Source organism: Oryzias melastigma, linkage group LG24 (genome assembly GCF_002922805.2).
Source record: "Oryzias melastigma strain HK-1 linkage group LG24, ASM292280v2, whole genome shotgun sequence".
Classification (NCBI taxonomy): Eukaryota; Metazoa; Chordata; class Actinopteri; order Beloniformes; family Adrianichthyidae; genus Oryzias; species Oryzias melastigma.
In genome coordinates, this window is record NC_050535.1 from 14,841,061 (window position 1) to 14,858,254 (window position 17,194).

The 17,194-nt window shown below is 38.2% G+C and overlaps 1 protein-coding gene and 1 long non-coding RNA gene across 5 annotated transcripts in view; one reads left to right on the forward strand and one right to left on the reverse strand.

Annotated features, from left to right (window-relative positions):
• LOC112158453 (estrogen-related receptor gamma) overlaps positions 1-17,194 on the forward strand; it is a 28,824-nt gene that overhangs the window by 1,776 nt on the left and 9,854 nt on the right. Inside the window, exons 1-5 of one of the 4 annotated variants that reach the window (XM_036210583.1) lie at positions 5,983-6,342; positions 6,955-7,038; positions 10,477-10,725; positions 10,806-10,963; positions 11,844-11,960. In XM_036210583.1, the coding sequence (XP_036066476.1) occupies positions 10,490-10,725; positions 10,806-10,963; positions 11,844-11,960 (511 nt within the window). In that variant the 5' untranslated portion in view covers positions 5,983-6,342; positions 6,955-7,038; positions 10,477-10,489. Of the gene's footprint in view, positions 1-5,982; positions 6,343-6,954; positions 7,039-9,481; positions 10,380-10,476; positions 10,726-10,805; positions 10,964-11,843; positions 11,961-17,194 lie in introns of those variants that run through there. The other 3 variants (XM_024291833.2, XM_024291836.2, XM_024291837.2) reach the window with 3 other exon arrangements.
• On the reverse strand, positions 6,643-8,148 carry LOC118598166. Its single transcript, XR_004947283.1, has 2 exons — positions 7,665-8,148; positions 6,643-7,574 (listed from the first exon to the last, which is right to left on the reverse strand). It is a non-coding gene; the product is annotated as an uncharacterized LOC118598166 (long non-coding RNA).

The window sequence follows — 17,194 nt, forward strand, 5'->3', positions numbered from 1 at the left end:
TTCAGAACCAAATGCAACGATGTATGGAAAGAAAGGAGTGTCAAAAAATGTTAAAATAGAGGGAATGAAGAAAAGAAAAGTGAGGGCAAAAACTTAGTAATTAGTTTGAAAAAATATCAAATATATCAAATTATATCTAATTTTTTAAAATTACATCTCATTATTTTACATTCCCTTTTGTTAAATGCCCAAAAGAAAGCTAAAACACACATGATTTTAATTAAACTTTTTCATTTATTTCAATAAAGCTCGTTCCTCTCTTTTTTGTCTTCATTTTCAAACAGTTTTTCCTTTTTGTCCCCCTTTTTTGTTGTTTTATAATAATTCCATAACTTTCTATCTTAATTTTACCAATACTTTCTAGTACTTTTCTCTGAAAGGACAAAAAAAAATATTACATCATTTTTTAAAAAGTTTTTAAGGTGCATCAACACACTAAACCCTCATGAGACATTAATATTTTTATTTTAACTAACAAATATGTATAAAACTAAGATAAACTAAAATAAACTTGTTAAATAACCCTAAAGTCAATTGTGTGATTTTACATGTAACAATATGTATAAAACTATTACCTTAATTTTTGTTCCTATTCTTTTTTTAAGAAATCAATTTATAAAAAATAATTAAACATAATGTAATTTTTTTCTTACAAAGCCAGAAAACTTCATTTAAAAATGAATTTTGGAGAAAAAAAACAGAATTAACAAAAATAGATTTTGTATCAGGAAGAAACTAAACAAAATTTAAAAAAATTGAACGACTGTCTTGCAGAAGACAAGAAAAGAAAGCAAATTGAGAATCTGATGCTCTGCTGTCACGTTTCTCATTTAAAACAGTTCACTTTTTTTATAGAGCCACCACACACTCCTGTTTTGTATGAGGAAATTCCAATGAACACATTTCCTGCTACACGGAAGAATAGTGAATTATTACAGCTAACAGTTTACATCCTATTTGCGGAGCAGGGGAGCCTTTCTTTGAAGACAGATGCATAAATCTGTCTGTTTGAGGCAGATGTGCATCAAAATATGTCCCGAAATGAAGTCCAGAACACACAGATCTGGAGGAATTTATGAAAAAGAGTTTTTTTCATTTTATTATGTTGATGAAAAATGGGAAAAATAAAAAATAAAATTTCCTTAAAAATGAAATAAAACTGTAAAAATGTGTTAAAATGTAAAATGGTAATTAAGATCTCAGATAAAAAAAATAACTTTTTTAGTTTGGGGAAATGGGTAGTTAATTTATTATGAAAGAGCAGGTACCGTAACAGGAATCCTGAGTCATGTTTTCCCTTTTTTAATCATCTCATTTGTGCCAACCGGTCTTTGGATTCTCAGAATGAACTTCCAGTAACATGTTTTCACGTAGATCAGGTTTCTCTTTATCTAAGGGTTTGGGCCATAAATAGTAAACTGGAAAATGTTCTGTTGGCCAATTTTACCTTTACCACATGAGTTTTAAAGCCTACTATTAGTGTAAATGTACTCACACTTGGACGTAAGAACCTAATTGGCACTATTTCCACTAATGGACTGATCTGATCGACTTCGGAAGTGAAACAAAAGATGAAAAGAACATTTGTTAGTAGAGGAATAGGTGGATGAGCAGCTTCTAGAACCCTATTCTCATCTTGATGTTTACAGTGAGGGCTGCTAAACGCCACACGAAAAGAGACAACAGATGTCCTGTTTTCTCGCCGCATCATGCAGTGCAGAAAGAGTTTAGAGCCTAGAGGATGACCAAGACATGACCGGTTGATCCAATTGTGCTTGTTGAGAATATGAAGGGTATTTGTTGTGGTAATCCATATAATAGTGTTAGCAAAAGCTTGGTTACATAGACTAATCACCTTAAGGAACTTGCAGACCGGCACCTGCCTAGCTTTATAGTGGCCTGATGGCGGAGGAACAATAAAATGGGTTTATTTTGAGTCTTTAACACAGACTTATGATCGTTTTGAGTGTGAAAGACGTTCCTCCACTAGGTGGCAATCCACTCAAGTATCAGTCAGCTTCTCCTGATGCATCCAGTCTCCAATATTAGTCCAAATGAAATCCGGTATGCCTAAAGCCTTCCTGTTTCCCAGCACTCCCTCTGAGGTGGGACAGCAGGATCTGGAGAGGAGGAAAAAGCATTTGAGGACCGATGGAGGTGCAGCAGAAGGTCCAGGCAGCCTCTCCGCGTTTGTGCCGCTTTAAGCATCACCCGAGGGGTTTCTAAGGTTTCTTGTGTGCGTCTGTGTGTGACCTCTGATCCCTATACAGTGTGCCACAGATCGATGGGAAACTGATCCGAGTAGCCATCCGTCAGTGTTTTTGTGTCCCATTTCCATCCCGTCCATATAGATGTAAGATAATCTCTACATTCCTTTAGAAAGAAAAAAAAAGTGTATTCTTTTGTCTGGCACCATGACTCCTGCCTTTCATAAAGCACGCCTGAGAGGTGCTATGTTGGTGCAGCGGGACAATCATGTTTGCACACAGAGCCGATGGTCTTTCTCACTGTCTCTGTAATTGATGGATGGCCAAGGGTCAGATATAAACTAAGCAGATTACACTCACGAGTTCTGACGTTAAAGCTAATGTGCGTGGAGGGGTTGGAGTTGCCAAGTGACTGTCCGGTTCGGGAAGTCGGTACGACAGATGTCCCTGCAGGCTGAGATTTGGTGGCTTTGAGTTTAGGGACAACTCTTGTTTTGTGCCTGTTTCCCTCATACTTGTAATTCTTCTCAATGTATGCAGACGGGGAGAATAAATGGCAGCTGGGTCCTCAGGTCCAGCCAGAGTCTCTAAAAAAATGGGATTGTGCGTTTCGTCTTCAATTTGCAGAAGTTTTTTTTTTTTTTTTTTTTTTTTTAATTAACTGCAGCCACTTGTGTTTGATTTTATTTCTGCACTTGTTTGTCTTTTTATTGTCAGTCCTGGATTTCTTTTCTTGTGTCCATGTGGATAAAAACAGGCAAACCAATAACTAGAGTTTGGATGTCTTATAAATGTAATGATTTTATCATTTTTTTAAGGTGAACAAGTAGAATAGAATAGAATAGAATAGAATAGAATAGAATAGAATAGAATAGAATAGAATAATATTATTGCAATAGACTCAAGGTCCAAATAACAAGACTATAAGAAACAAACAGAAATTCACACATAAAAAAGGTACAGTATAAAGTACATATAAAAATATTAAGACCAATAGACACAAAAATAAAAGTAAAAACACATATTACAAGTAAACTGGTTTTTCGTTTGTTTGATTTTTTTTAGTAAAAAGGTATTTTTTATTTCGTTCATTTTTATACTTCAAATTTAAGCTTAAATTGTATGTTTATATATACATGTATATATATTATGCACAACTCTGATGATTTTTTTTTGTTTTATTGTAAGGAAACATAAAAAAATTAGGTTAAATGTTCTTGTTTACCAAAAAGTGCCACATTTTCAGGTTGCAAATTAGCGATTTTCTGTAAATCTGCTTCAATTTCCATCAAGCTAAATCTGCACTTTTTCTTCTAACTGTACTTATTTGTTGCACATTGACTGAGATAAACACCAAAAAACAATAAAAATATTTAAAGCTGGCGATCTAAACCAAAATGCTTCTATCCTGAGTCCAGTGATAGGAAATTAATTAAATACAAGAGTTTCCAGAGGAAGCAGTTCTATGCCTGAAATGCATTTAACTCCTGTCAAATGTTGAGAAAAGATAAATGAGCCGGACGGTGATCATTCTGTTATTTCCCTGAAGTTTAATGCAGGTCCTTCACATTAGCCAGTTTGCCTCAGAAATGCTGATTAGTGTTGAAAGTCTGTGTCTATGTCAAATTGAGCGTCTTGACTTCAGAATAGAAAAGTTTTTCTAACAAACTTCACCTTAATGTTCTTTGATGAGCTGTAACAGAAGCTTTTTTCCAAGTTTTCTAGTTTTTGCAGATTTCTTTGGTAAAGCAGTCACAGTTTCAGCTGGCAGAGTTTTCATGCAGTGCGTAACAAGATAAAGGCACTCCATGCAGTCCGGCCTTTATCTCGTCCGCAGATTAGCACAGGTAATTTCATTGCAGTGGAGATTGGTTCAGTAGGGGTGAGCTTAGAGCACGACATCAGGATGATCAGAGGTAGAGATGGGATGATACAAACAGGAGAAGACACCCTGAAGCTTAAGGGCCCTGTCTCCATATGGGAATTGTGGCAGTATCATAATATGGGCTCTCCTGCAAGATATTCTCACTAGTTTAAGAGAGCATTCTGAAATTTGAAGGAATATCCGGTTTCATGCCCTTTTTATGCAGAATCTCCATTGCACTTAATATGATAGTATTTCTTATCCATAATAGATGTATTAATTCATAACCTGACAAGAATTTATAGATGGAAAAACATGCAAACTTGTTCATTTGATTTGGACTTTTGGGGTAAACAATTAAAATTTAATACAGGATATTAAAAAAAGGTTTTTTTTAGCAAACCTCACTCAATTCTCAATGTTCAAAACTATTGTCAGAGTGACTCATACTGCTAAAGCGCAAATTACTTAAACTCAACTAAGACCGTCTGAAAAACATTCTATGATTTGTTTGCCAGTATGTTTTTTCCCCCTAATGCTTAAGTTTGATCAATCACTTCTTATTGCACCTGTTAACCTTTGGGGACTTACTCCACTCCTCATTTTGTTTGCACGTGAGCTTTGTGAGTGAAAGGCAGAAAGCATCACATTAGGCCCACTGCCAAGGCTGATTATCTCAGATAAAAGCACAGCACTAGGAGGTAAGTCACTTAATTCTTAAGTACAATTTGAGGTAATGTGTATCATGGTGTGGATGTCCATATGTCTGCTCATTGAGCTCATGGAATTTCCTGTTTAAGTTGCAAATGACACATAGCAGGATTTTTGCACATTTGAGGGTTGTTACCCATATTTTTAAACTTTTACAGTTGATCAAATATTAAATGACAAGCAAAGAATTATTTGTTTTGTCATGTTCAGGATGCCCTTGAGTTGTTGGTTTGAAACAATAAAATTTTTCATGCTGGATATCAAAGTTAAAAGACATATTCAGGTAATAAAAAATAATAAGCAATCACAATCTCATTTAAATAGTTAAATAAAACTTTGAGCTGGTTGAGAACTTTCTAAAAACTATTAAATATTAAGCTTTTAAAAATTAAAATTATTTTTTCAACACAAAAAATAGCAAAAGCGCAACAGATAAGACAATGACCAGCATCAGTAAATTCCCCGACTTAATTTAAGATGTATGTTTAGAGTATGTTTAAAGTCACAATTGAGCAAAAGTTCTCACAATTGACAAATAAATGTGAATAACACCTTATTTGTGATTTTTCCCCCTCACTTCTACCATAAATTCAGCCTCTTGACAGACACTTATTCATTTTTTTGTTGGTAAACTAAAACTTGTGCTGTTCTCTGTTGTAGAAATGCATATTTACTATAATTCTCGTAATGTTTGCTAAATGAACGAGTACCAGCATGTCTTGTTTCTCTAAACTCAGATCATCTTCATGGAGAAACAATGTCATTAGCTTTACCCACAATATTAATTTTGGTCATCCTAACAAATCCACACTCCTTTTGTAATAAGATTTATTGCTAAATTTATTGCTAAAATAACTCAAAAATATCTACTAAAACATGTGCATTTTAAATTGTATTAAAGTAGTTTTGGTTCACCCTTCTTTTTTTATTTTAATGCTGAGGTGGTGCATGATGGGAGAAATGATTCAAAACAAAGAAATTGGTTAAATCTCTAGTAAATTAAAGTTTTTAGTATTATTTTAAAATGACTCTCCAGTTTGAGAACATTTAAGTATACTTGGCTCGTGTAAATACTCCGTAAATCATACATTTCCTCGCATTTGGAGCTGTGTTTATAGTTCCAGCTCTACCTGTTAATCACTCCGCATCCCCTCGTTAGTCCGGCGGGGATCCTCATTGGCTGAGGAGTGAGCCAATCAGCGGCCGGGCGATTGCCAAGGGGAGGGAGGGTCATTCAAATAGTGTGGCTCGCGCTTGTGAGGCCCGGCTCGTTCGCTTAACATCCGTCAGAGAGAGTGTCCGCGAGCGGCGGGAGACGATGAAAGCGGTGACGCAGCGGCGAAAATAAGACTCAATGGAGACTTAAAGTGTAACAGCAGAATAAAAAGCACAAGGAGAAGCGCTATTGGCCAAAGCTGAGAGCGGAGCAAGCGGCTAAAAAAGGGGAGCGGACAGAAACTAACGGAGCCGGTCCTCCTCTTCGGGGCATGCTGGGATATCACTCATGGATTTAGTCGACCTGTACCTCCCAGAGTGCTTCAGCTGCCACTCTGACACAGAGTAAGTTTTTTCTTTGACAGCTTATGTTTTTTTAGTTAGACAAGTGTTAGAAAAGTTGTGGAGCTAAGTACTGCGTTTAGGTGTCTATGGAGCATCCCCAATTTGCTTCAGAAAATCATTTCATTCAGCTTTTTATTTGATTGTTTGAATAACTAATCTATAACAATTTATTATTGCTTTAAACATGTTCATTTGATCTATTTTAAAGGTAAGATTTTTTCATAAAAAACAGAAAAAATTACATTTTTGTGCATAAAAATAATATAAGTTTTTTTTTTTAAATAAATCAGTTTTTTTTTGTTTTGTGTCTGTTTATTAGCAGTATTGGTGGGAAAAAGAGCCTGCTTTATCTAAAGCTAGTAAATCTTCCCACCCAGTAGCCCAAACAACAGAAACCTGAACGCCTGGGCTTCAGATGCTGTGCAGGGCAGCTGTTTGATTGCTCGCAGCTCTCACTTTTTGATTGCTCGTCTTTAATCATAACAAGAAGTATAAAAAAAAAAAGGTCCCTTCGATTATCATCACCGCTGTGCTTTTATCAGCTGTGGCATAATCAGTGGGAAAAGACATCTCGCCGAGCATCTCACGTTTGAAATTAACCTTTCCCAACAGCAAAGATAAAGACAATTAGGAGACAGACTGAGGGAGACGGGCAGACGTGTGGACACGCTGGTCGGCTGATTGCTTGTGACACAAGTAGGGAGATAAGTAATTGGAGAGAGGGCGATGAAGGCTGCAGATGATCCCCACGTGTGGCATGCTATCCATGTCTCTGCAGAGCCGGCGGGTCAGAGGTGGGAGCATTTCATCTTCCAAATTCAGCTGAAAGTCTGCCTCTCACAGCTGGCTAATGCCCCCCCACCTCAAATCCATGCTCATCAGTGGCAGAAAAATAAAAGACTGTCTGACCCCGCTCACTTTTAGCTTCTTGATGATTTGCTCGATTCTTTCTTCTTTCATCCTCGACTCCCTTTTCCATTTGCAGGCTCTGTTACGACTGCTCACATAAAGAAAGAAAGAAAGTGCTCCTCCACCACCCCCCTCCAAGGTTTAATGAGCTACGGGACTGCCCCTTTTCTTTCTGTCACTCCTCCTTTCAATGTCTTTTTTGCCTCTTTTACTCCTCGTTTTCCCCTTGTTGCCACGGTGCTGTTGAACTTGAACCACAGACAGTCTTTTGATGGGCATCGTCAAATCTGATTCTGATCTATCGGATGTCCATTCATAAAAGACTTAAAAAAAGAAAATAAAAGAGAAAGAAAGTCTTAGCCCCGCCTCCCCACATTACAAATAGAAAGTGTAAAGTACATCTCAGCCTTTACCTGTCAGAGACTTGACTGGGTAATACGGACACTTGTGATAGATAGCCAGTGAGTCACTTTAAAGAGGAAACCCGAGTCTGTCGCAGTGCTGCTCTCACAGTCTTCAAAGGGGGAGCTTGGACGTGTGGCGGGGAGAGGCTAGATTGTTCTCGCGACCTGTTAGGACACAAATATGATTTCCAGAAAAAGTCATCATTTGGGATCATAGTAGTCTGAGTGAAGATTTATGGCTGGGATTGGGCTCTATCTTGATCTTTAATCTTAAAATGTAATTACTGACTGCTACTTGAACCAAAACAGAGTTTAATAATGAGCAATCTGAGAGTCCCTGTATTCATCTGGGGGTGTCTGGTTTAGCCGTCAAGGTATGACATTAGCAGACTGACTAGAGGGATTTTAGAGACTGAAAAAAGTCTAACTTTGGCTACTATTCAGCCAGAATTTTTTAACAAATAAAAAAATGCTAAATTTGGCATATTAAAGACCCAATAATAATTGTGTTTTTACCATGTTCTTGAAGCATTTTCTGATGATGAAGGACATATTTCTGTGACGTAGTGCTGGGCGGGCCACAAGCTCCCTGCTCTTCACCCACTTGCAGACAAATAGATCCATGAACGTCTTCCCCGTCCGAGCTGGCTCACCAATAATGTTCGGTGTAAAGCTCTCAGGGAAGGGGAAAGGGGGCGGGGTTGCTCCGTGCTAACTCATAAGTGAATTTCTAATGCGCTCCGGCCGCTCTGCAGAAACTATGTCCTAGAAAACGACACAAGTTATTTGATCTTGGCTAAAAAACACAATCATAACTAAAAGACCACCAGGAACATTTTTAAAATAGATGATCAGTGTGGGACTTTAACGAGCTTTAAATCTGTGATGTTTTTTTTTAAATGCATCCCTATATGCGTCTCTGCGGCTTTGTAGAGGGGTCATCAGTGCGTGGCCACGGTTTACTCAGTGGGTGGTTAGACCATACCAGTCTTTTTGCCTACCAAATAACTTATGATGGGCAGCCTGCTTTACATGGCAGGAAACGAACCGAGTCGAACATCATACACACCCCCCCTTCCAGCAGAACAAGGGCGGAGTGGGACAGACGCCTGGATGCTGTGCACTTGCGTGTGCACGTGATGGACGGGGAACAGCCGAGCTGTTTTGGCCCGGCCGCAGTTGCACGCAAGCATGTGTTGGAGTGTTTATGGCGACGCGTTCTCTGAAATGGGTCCGTCAGCACGTGTGCTGGGGAGTTTTGGCGTGTTTGTCTGGTGTGGAGAAATGGGAGGTGGTGTTTAAGCTTCTCCTGCTTTCAGCTGTACGTGAAAGGAGTCACAATGATGGCATGTGGAGGTTCTCAGCCACTCCCCAGTTTGATGACGGTGTGTCTGATGTGTTCACTTTCATATATATTCTTAGAAACTTTTACCTGCTTTTAATTTATTAGTTGTTAAAAAAATCATTTTAATATTAAAACACAAAAAACAACAATTTTGTTCTTAAAATCTTCTTAAAACCTTTATTTAACGTTTTAGTTAATATTTTTATGATTTTAGAATTTGAATATCAAAAATGTGTCTAAAATACAAATATATAATTAAACAAATAAATTAATAATTTATTAAATGTTTTCCTGAATTTGTTAAATAATAAAAACATTTTATTTTATTGCGTAAAGCATAATTTGTATCACTTTTTTTGTATGAATACCATCTCCGAGTGGATTTGTTATCATTCACCAACGTTATCTTTATTCACATATTTGCACAAAATCAAATGTGTGCAATTAAGTCATAAAAGATAAAGCTAATTGTACTTCTATTTTTAAATCTCATGCGTCTTGAGGCAAAAAAGCTCAGATTTGTTTTTTTTTCTAAAAGATTTGAAGTCTTAAATAGTCAAAATGATTCAAAGAGATGAGCATCTTACTTTAAAGTTCTATTTTACGACTTGTTTAAAAAGATAAGCTTCCAGTAATGCTTCAAATGTATTTTTATGTGATTTTTTTTGTGTTTGAAGAAGTTAATAATTCTGCAAATCACAGCACACAGACTTTGTAAATGAGGGGTTTAAACCCCATTTGGAAACCATGATAAATTGATCCTTTAAGTTGAGCACACTGGCTCAGAAACACTCCTAAAAGCAGTTGTTTACCAAGAAAAAAAAGTAATTTATGTCTAGTCTTTGAGACATCCTGAAATCTGAAAGAAAGAAAAGCTGAAAATCAGAAAAAGAGCGCCAATATTTTATCTCAAACATAAACGCTGTTAAAATAAAACACAGTTTTTGTTCTGCATCCTTTCAAACCAATTTTTGATCAACAATTAGCCAATTTTCTCACTTTTTGTATAAACCAGAGCCCTTTTTCCACTCCCAGGATTCAGTATTTCCCTCAGCACACTGAAAAAACTGTACTTTTTAACATTTTTACAACAACTTGTACCTAACTGTTGTTTAAAAACAGTTGCGGCCTTCAGTTTTGACAGCTCCTGAGCGATGATTAGAAGAGCGGCAACAAAAGGCTAAAAAAAACAGGCAAGAACAACAAGCTAATAGTGGCAGTGGTCGCTAGTTTGGCCATTTGCCTACGTTTGTTTAAGCAATCGCCTTCTTTGAAAACAAAGTAGAGTAATGGACGGGTGTTTGCATATGTGTGGAGGACTCAAACGGCTGATTCTGCTGGGTTTGATGGACGAATAGACGGATATGGACATGGAAAATGTAAAGTTTCTGTACATGTTGTTGATGTGGAGTTAATGAATTTCTTAAATAAAGCTTTTTAATTTCCATAAAATTGATCTTCTGATTTCGTCTTCAGGCATTTGGGCAGAATGTCGGTGAGGGGCCTGGACCCCACCTGTGCCCCCTCTATAAAGCGGGAACCTTCCAGCCCCACCCCGAGCTCTCAGGGTGACGTTAGTCCGCCTCAGCCGAGTCCGGGGAGCTCCTCCTCGGACACCAACTCCAGCTACGGCCCCCTCAAGAACCTCGCTCATAGCAATGGCTTGGACTCGCCGGGCCTCCAGGGTCACGCCGCAGCTTTGGCCGGCAATGGAGGAAGCACCAGGTAATGGAAACGTCATAAAACTTCTATTTAAAAAAAAAAAACTATTTTAGTTAAGCTTTCTTTGCTGCTTTTCTGTTCAGGAGGTGTGGGGAGGAAGAAGGCCAGGTGAAGTGTGAGTTCATGCTGGGTTCAGTCGCCAAACGGTTGTGTCTGGTGTGCGGGGATGTGGCCTCGGGGTACCACTACGGTGTGGCCTCCTGTGAGGCCTGTAAGGCCTTCTTCAAGAGGACCATTCAGGGTAAGAAAGATGCAGAGAAGATATTTGGTTTTGGAGTTGACCGTGCATGATGGATAACGTCTTCCTTCCTTACGTAAACCAGTTTTGCAAGCGGCACGGAGCGCGTGTTTTGGTATAAATAAGCCCCGATCGGTTAGTTCAGAGCTTCCGCCTCCTGACTCCCAAACTGCAGACAGGCTTTAAATAAAGATCTGTTGGCAAACAGCTGATAGGTGGTTTATCTGACAGCACATCGTGTATACATTCAACATGTAAAAGTTTAGGTTTTAGAGCCACTAAATAGATGTGGCTCTTAGTGGAGAATGTACTGCATGTACTTTGACTTCTGCCCTGAAAGCTGGTACTCTCCAATGTGGGTGTTTTAAATGGATTGGCTCGCTCCCTGTCGGCTCTCTTTCCAAGCCCAAGAACTGATGGACTGCGTCTTGTTAAGACCTCTAGTAGTTGGCCTCCTTGAATCGGTTCAAAGGGCAGACTTGAGCAGCTTTCACATTGGACAGGGCTATCTGATGTCTGGCTCATCAGATTCTTCCCGCTTCCGGTCAAAGGTGCCTGCTAAGAGCACCTGGAACTGGCTGACTGCCACCAGGCTTAACAAGCAACTTTAGCTCGTTAGATCCGGCAATTCATCCAATATTAGGATTCCAAACTCCATCCGCTTTTAGAAAAGTTTTTCTATAAAAGCCGCTTGAATGTAAGAAAGAAGCAGTCATTATGGCAGGATGATTCAAGATTCCTGTGACTATCTCATAATGAGTCAGACTTTAGTTGAAAATAATGTTTAAGATAATAAAATTAGAATTTATTTCACAGTAAAGCCGTAAAGTTTATTGTTCCTTCACTAAAGCAGTATCTCAGAACCTATTTTTTCTTTTTCCAGGTAACATTGAATACAGCTGCCCAGCATCTAATGAATGTGAAATCACCAAGAGGAGGAGGAAATCGTGCCAGGCTTGTCGATTTGTGAAATGTCTGGCAGTGGGCATGCTCAGAGAAGGTCAGTTTTACCCTGAAAATCGTAAAATATTGAGCTTCTGGGCTAAATCGGGTGTTGAGAGGGAATTTGAGCTTGACGGCAGCTTTCTTTGTTGTGAAACTGCAATAATGTCTCGCTTAATAAACCTGTGACGGCTCATACTGTAACTCTGCGAACGGCTGGCAGTTAAACTTCAAGCCCGGCGCGCCTCTGATGTATGTGCAGTAAACAGAGGGGGAACAATGGTAACGGAGCTGCTAACCATTCAGCCGTGATGGTCTCGGCTTCACCGTGATCCTCAAAATAGTTTCTGGTGATTTGGGGAGGAGTCCTGGCAACATGTCAGGAGCAAGTGAGGTAACGGGGTAAAAGTTGGCTTTTAGTCATGTCTTGATCTTTACAATTTTTACAAATAAAAGCTAAAAAAAATGCATTTCCAACATTATTTAAAATGAATAAGCCTTTGGGATGTCTGAAAGGCCATGCCGCACATGCCACAGACGGCAGTCAGGTGCTGCTTTAGTCCGGAGCGCGTGCCAGCTGCCCGCTGACATATTGTTGTCCAGATTTAGAAGTGACTATGAAAGGAAAGCATTACCTCCATCGTACTGTACTGCCCACTGATGGCGTGCGCGTGTGGCCAACAGATGATAGCAGGGAGGCTGAGCAGATAAAACTGCAGTTGTTAAAGGTTAAGCATTTACTTTTTCTCAGGATTGGCTTTAACAAGTCGGAGTCAAAGGTTACAGAGTTTATTTCACCAGACTACCATCTTTGCTTGTGCAAGAGGCGTTTTTAAGAAAAAAGAAAGCTATTAAGAGGTCACGGTGTCATGAAAAAAGTCATTAGTGAGTTGAAGAGGGAAAATATGTTTACAGGATAGAAGTTGTTTTCAAAAATAAAGGCAAAATACCAGGTATTATTTGCTAGCATTGACTGTATATGAGGACTGGACCGAGTGACCCAAACAGTAAGTATTGCAGGCTCCAATAAGTCAAAATCCATAGACTTCCATACTCAGCTATTACCCAACACCATTCTTGTTTTAATCGTCCTCTTGCTATTGCACAATTTTTGCATGCTATTTTATTTTTCTGTTTTTCAAAATATTCAGGTTATAAACTGGCCAATCAGAGGCTTCATTAAAAGTAGGTGGCCCCCACATCGAATGTTTAAAGTGTTTGACAGATTTCATGTGGAAGGGGTGCGGACTTCCAAATAAACTCACTCCAATTAGCGAGAGTGGTTGCCGTAGAAACAGTGACTCCAATTGATTCGGACCAATCACTGCTTAGGGATCTCGTCTTGGTCAAACATGGCGGCGTCCGCAACCACAACAAACTGGCGACTGAACTGACTTTATTTGGTTGGAGCCAGAAGTAAGGTATTTTCTATGGATGACATCACACTCACTCGGTCCAGTTCTTTTATAAAGTCAGTGTTTATTGCAAAAACCTTTCTTGAGGACATTTTAAAATGTATTAATTTATATTTTTTTTCTATTAATTGTAGAAATTAGAAGCATAGAGGTACAAATCCACAACTTCTAAATATAGAAGTAGGACTAAAAGCTATTATTAGCACAGTGATTGCTCAAAATCTGGATTTGGCAATGCATTTCTAGTTTCAATCAAATCTGAGCATAAATCTATATACTTTTTTGCTTTAAATTAATCAATTTACTTATAATCTGACAAATGTGAAACTTTTTATAGCCTCAGAAGTGCTTGTTATTCAAACAAAAATGTTTAAAAGTCTCTGATTTATTAAATGTTTTCACATGACTTTGTGAGCCTGCGCCTATTTTATTTTATTTATTTACTATATAAGGTTGTGAGATTTTAGGCGTCTTCTCTAACTTCTGGAACGAAGCCCCGGGGCTTCATTGCTTTATTGATTTCACCGTAAAACCTTTGCTTTTAAATGCGTGCGTGACTCGATTAGTAAAATTTCTGCAGGGTAAACGGAGGCTTTGATGAAAACAGTGTCCTCGGTTTGTCCAAACGTCGTATTTTGAATTTCTGTCACTCCTATAAACTTGTTTAACCTTTTTTCTTTCAGAATTAATCCCTTATGTTTGAGAGCTTCTCTAAAATATTTTTTTGTTCAACTTATAATAATCAATGGAAAAATGCAACAAAAAAAGATATGTGGTTATGACGTGTAATAACCTTTTAATGTCACCTCCAGTTTCTTCTTACTGCGGTCGCGTGTGTTATAGGTACACAGAATTACAACTTGTTTACACATGTTTGCGTATATCGGTGTTTTAAACCTGTCAATCATTATGCCGCCCGTCTTCCCTGAATGTGTGTGTTTGTTTGTCCTTCTTACGAAATTGGCTGCCTTTTAATAGGATACAGGCATCAACATCGTCCCCTTCTGCCTTTCAACCACCCTTCTTTTTCAGCCCTCTTTTCTTCGCCTCCTCCCTCGTAAATTCCTCCAGATGCCCGGTGGGATTCCAGGACCTCCGTGAAATGCGAACTGCCCCTCGTAACTCCCGTCGTAAGCGTCCTCGTAACGCGCTTCATCGTGCCTCGTAATGCCCCTCTTCCTCGGAGAGGCCGCAGTAAAGTCAGACAGAGGGAGCCGTGAGGTTTAACGGGGAGAGTCACAGTCGTATTAAACGCACAGCCCAAAGACATATAGACCCCAGGCAAGGATTTGATTAAGCCCTGTTTAGGGGCCACTTCCACACTTCATGTTACTTTTTTTAGAGTATTTAGAAAATGCATAGAATATCCTAAAATCTGAATAACCTTTTATTGTTCTTCTTAAAGTTGCTTCTGTGAAAGCTCTTTTCTTAAAGTCCTCCTGTGTGTTAATCACACGGCTTAATCTGCGGTCTGAAATAAGCATCGCAACTGGACATGGTGACCGCTTGCGCTTCCCTCTGCCAACTTTCCACATCCTTTTCATTAGTTGGGCATTAGTTACAACCACTGCCTTGCAAGCCGGAGGCACAGCCTCCTGTACATTTATCGCAATATCTGACAAGTGTGAGACTGTTTACGGTGTACACAGAAGGAGGATGAAAACGCGGCGCCTCGAAAACGGGATAAACTAGATCACCGGAGAAGCTTCAAAGCTCCTGGTGCGAACATCCCTCAGAAGATGATGGAGTTACGAAGGAGGCGAAAAATAAATCTGTCTCCGAGCTGTTGGTGTTTATTGAATTTTGATGGGCTGTGTGGAAGAACAGTGAGGAAGTGTGGGTATCTGTTTTGTTATCCGGCAAAGCTATTTTGGGCCTTTTGGTTGTTAGCACATTCCACTGTGAAACGTTACACTCGCTCCTGGTGCTGATATCAAACAAGTGAACACAAACAAATGCACCTGGGAAAAAATAAAATGTTTTTCCATTTTTTTGTACACCTGTTAGTTTGATTTTTTTAAAATGTTGTGTACCAGAGTCTTTTTTTTTTTTTTTTAGATATAAAACACTGAGGAACAAATATAGTAAACAGCTGCCCTTACGTGCCTGTGTTTATTTGAATTTTATTTTTTTATTACTTTTTTTTTGTTCCTCTTAGAAGTGAGATCAGATAGTATTCCAGGAAAGATTGAAGAAGGATAATAGTCCAAAGAAAACAGAGCTAACACTGAGATAACTGGAGATATCAGTTAAGATAACAAAGAAATAAAAACAATTCTTAAAAGTCTGAAGTCACGTTTAAGCTTTCATTCTGTTAATATGTAGCAGGATGATCCACCAACTTTAATCCCACATAGACAAATGAAAATATATGACTGGCTGAAAAAGGAAAAGTTACATTTTGTCCAAGGATATTAATTTAAATATTTTTTGTTTCTGATATTCAAAAGTAGTATTTTTTTGCTGTAAGCAACTTACGTGTTTGTTTCTGCTAAAAAAAAAGAAAAAAAATCAGTTGATCACACTTCTATAAGGTTTTATTTCATGTCCGTGCTATAAAGTAAATTAACAGCTTTAAAAACTCACGACAGAGAACTGATAAAACCTCACGTTTGACACACAAGATTAATTTTTGTATTTTAATTGTCATGTTGTCATTCACCGGTTTTGGTGCATGCCTTCCATAAATATCAGTCAGAAGAAGGGCATGCTTCGGACTTAAAGGGATGTCGTGTTACTTGGAGGTGTCAGAAGGGGAAATAATACCCTCCGTGTGGCTCTCACAGATGCCATTATAGATCTATTTCAGGCCCACTATGACTATTTACACTGGACAGACCAAGTAACACAACACCACTACTGGCGGCTTCTTAAGTCACTTCCTGGATGAAGCTTCTCCTTTGCAGATGGTGACTAGCTTCCAGTTTGTCTTTGAACCCCACAGCCACAATCAGTCTCTCGTTTCATTAACCATCCTCTCCATAAACCAGGGGTGTCGAACTAAACCGCACCAGAGGGTAAAATCCAAAACACATCATAGGTCTAGGGCTGAACAGGATAAACATTTATTCAAAGCACTAAAACCACTTTTTTATAACTAAAAAAAAAAAAAACTGTAACTTTTTAACATAGCTATGAACTAAATCTATATAGCATTACCTGTGATAATGCTAGAGTGAATGCTGTAAGCTGAATTTGGCCACTGAAGATGCTAGTGCTGATTGCTGAAGATGCTGAAATTGATAGCTAAAAACGCTAAAGCTGATAGCTGAAAACGACGAATCTGATAGCTGAAAACGCTGAAGCTAATGGCTAAAAATGCACTGAAGCTGACATAGCCATCTAAAAAAAATAGCTAAATGCCAAATTAGCCTAGAAAAACTAAGAAAAAAAAATAAAGAAACTTAGGTTAGCTAGCATGGAGTTGAAGAAAAAGCTTAACTTCAAAATAGCCTAAAAACTGAAAAAAGCCTAAATTTAGCCAAAACAGCTAGCGTGTAAATATTAGGCTAACTCCAAAACAGTCGAAAAACTTTATAAAAAAAACTTAAATTAGCTAAAACAGCTAACATATAGCTGCAATATTAGCCTAACTCAAAAACAGTCTCAATAAAGTAATAAAAAAGCTTAAATTAGCCAAAACAGCTAGAATATAGCAGAAATATTAGCTAAACTCCAAAATGGACTAAAAAAATGGAAAAAACCTAAATTAGCCAAAACAGCTAGCATGTAGATGAAGAAAACAGCTAAACTTAAAAATATCATAAAACAACTGAGAAAAGCTACATTAGCCAAAACAGCTAGCATGTAGCTGAAATATTAGCTAAACTCCAAACTAGCCTAAAAAATCTTAGTTAATGCCAAAATAGTACAAAAA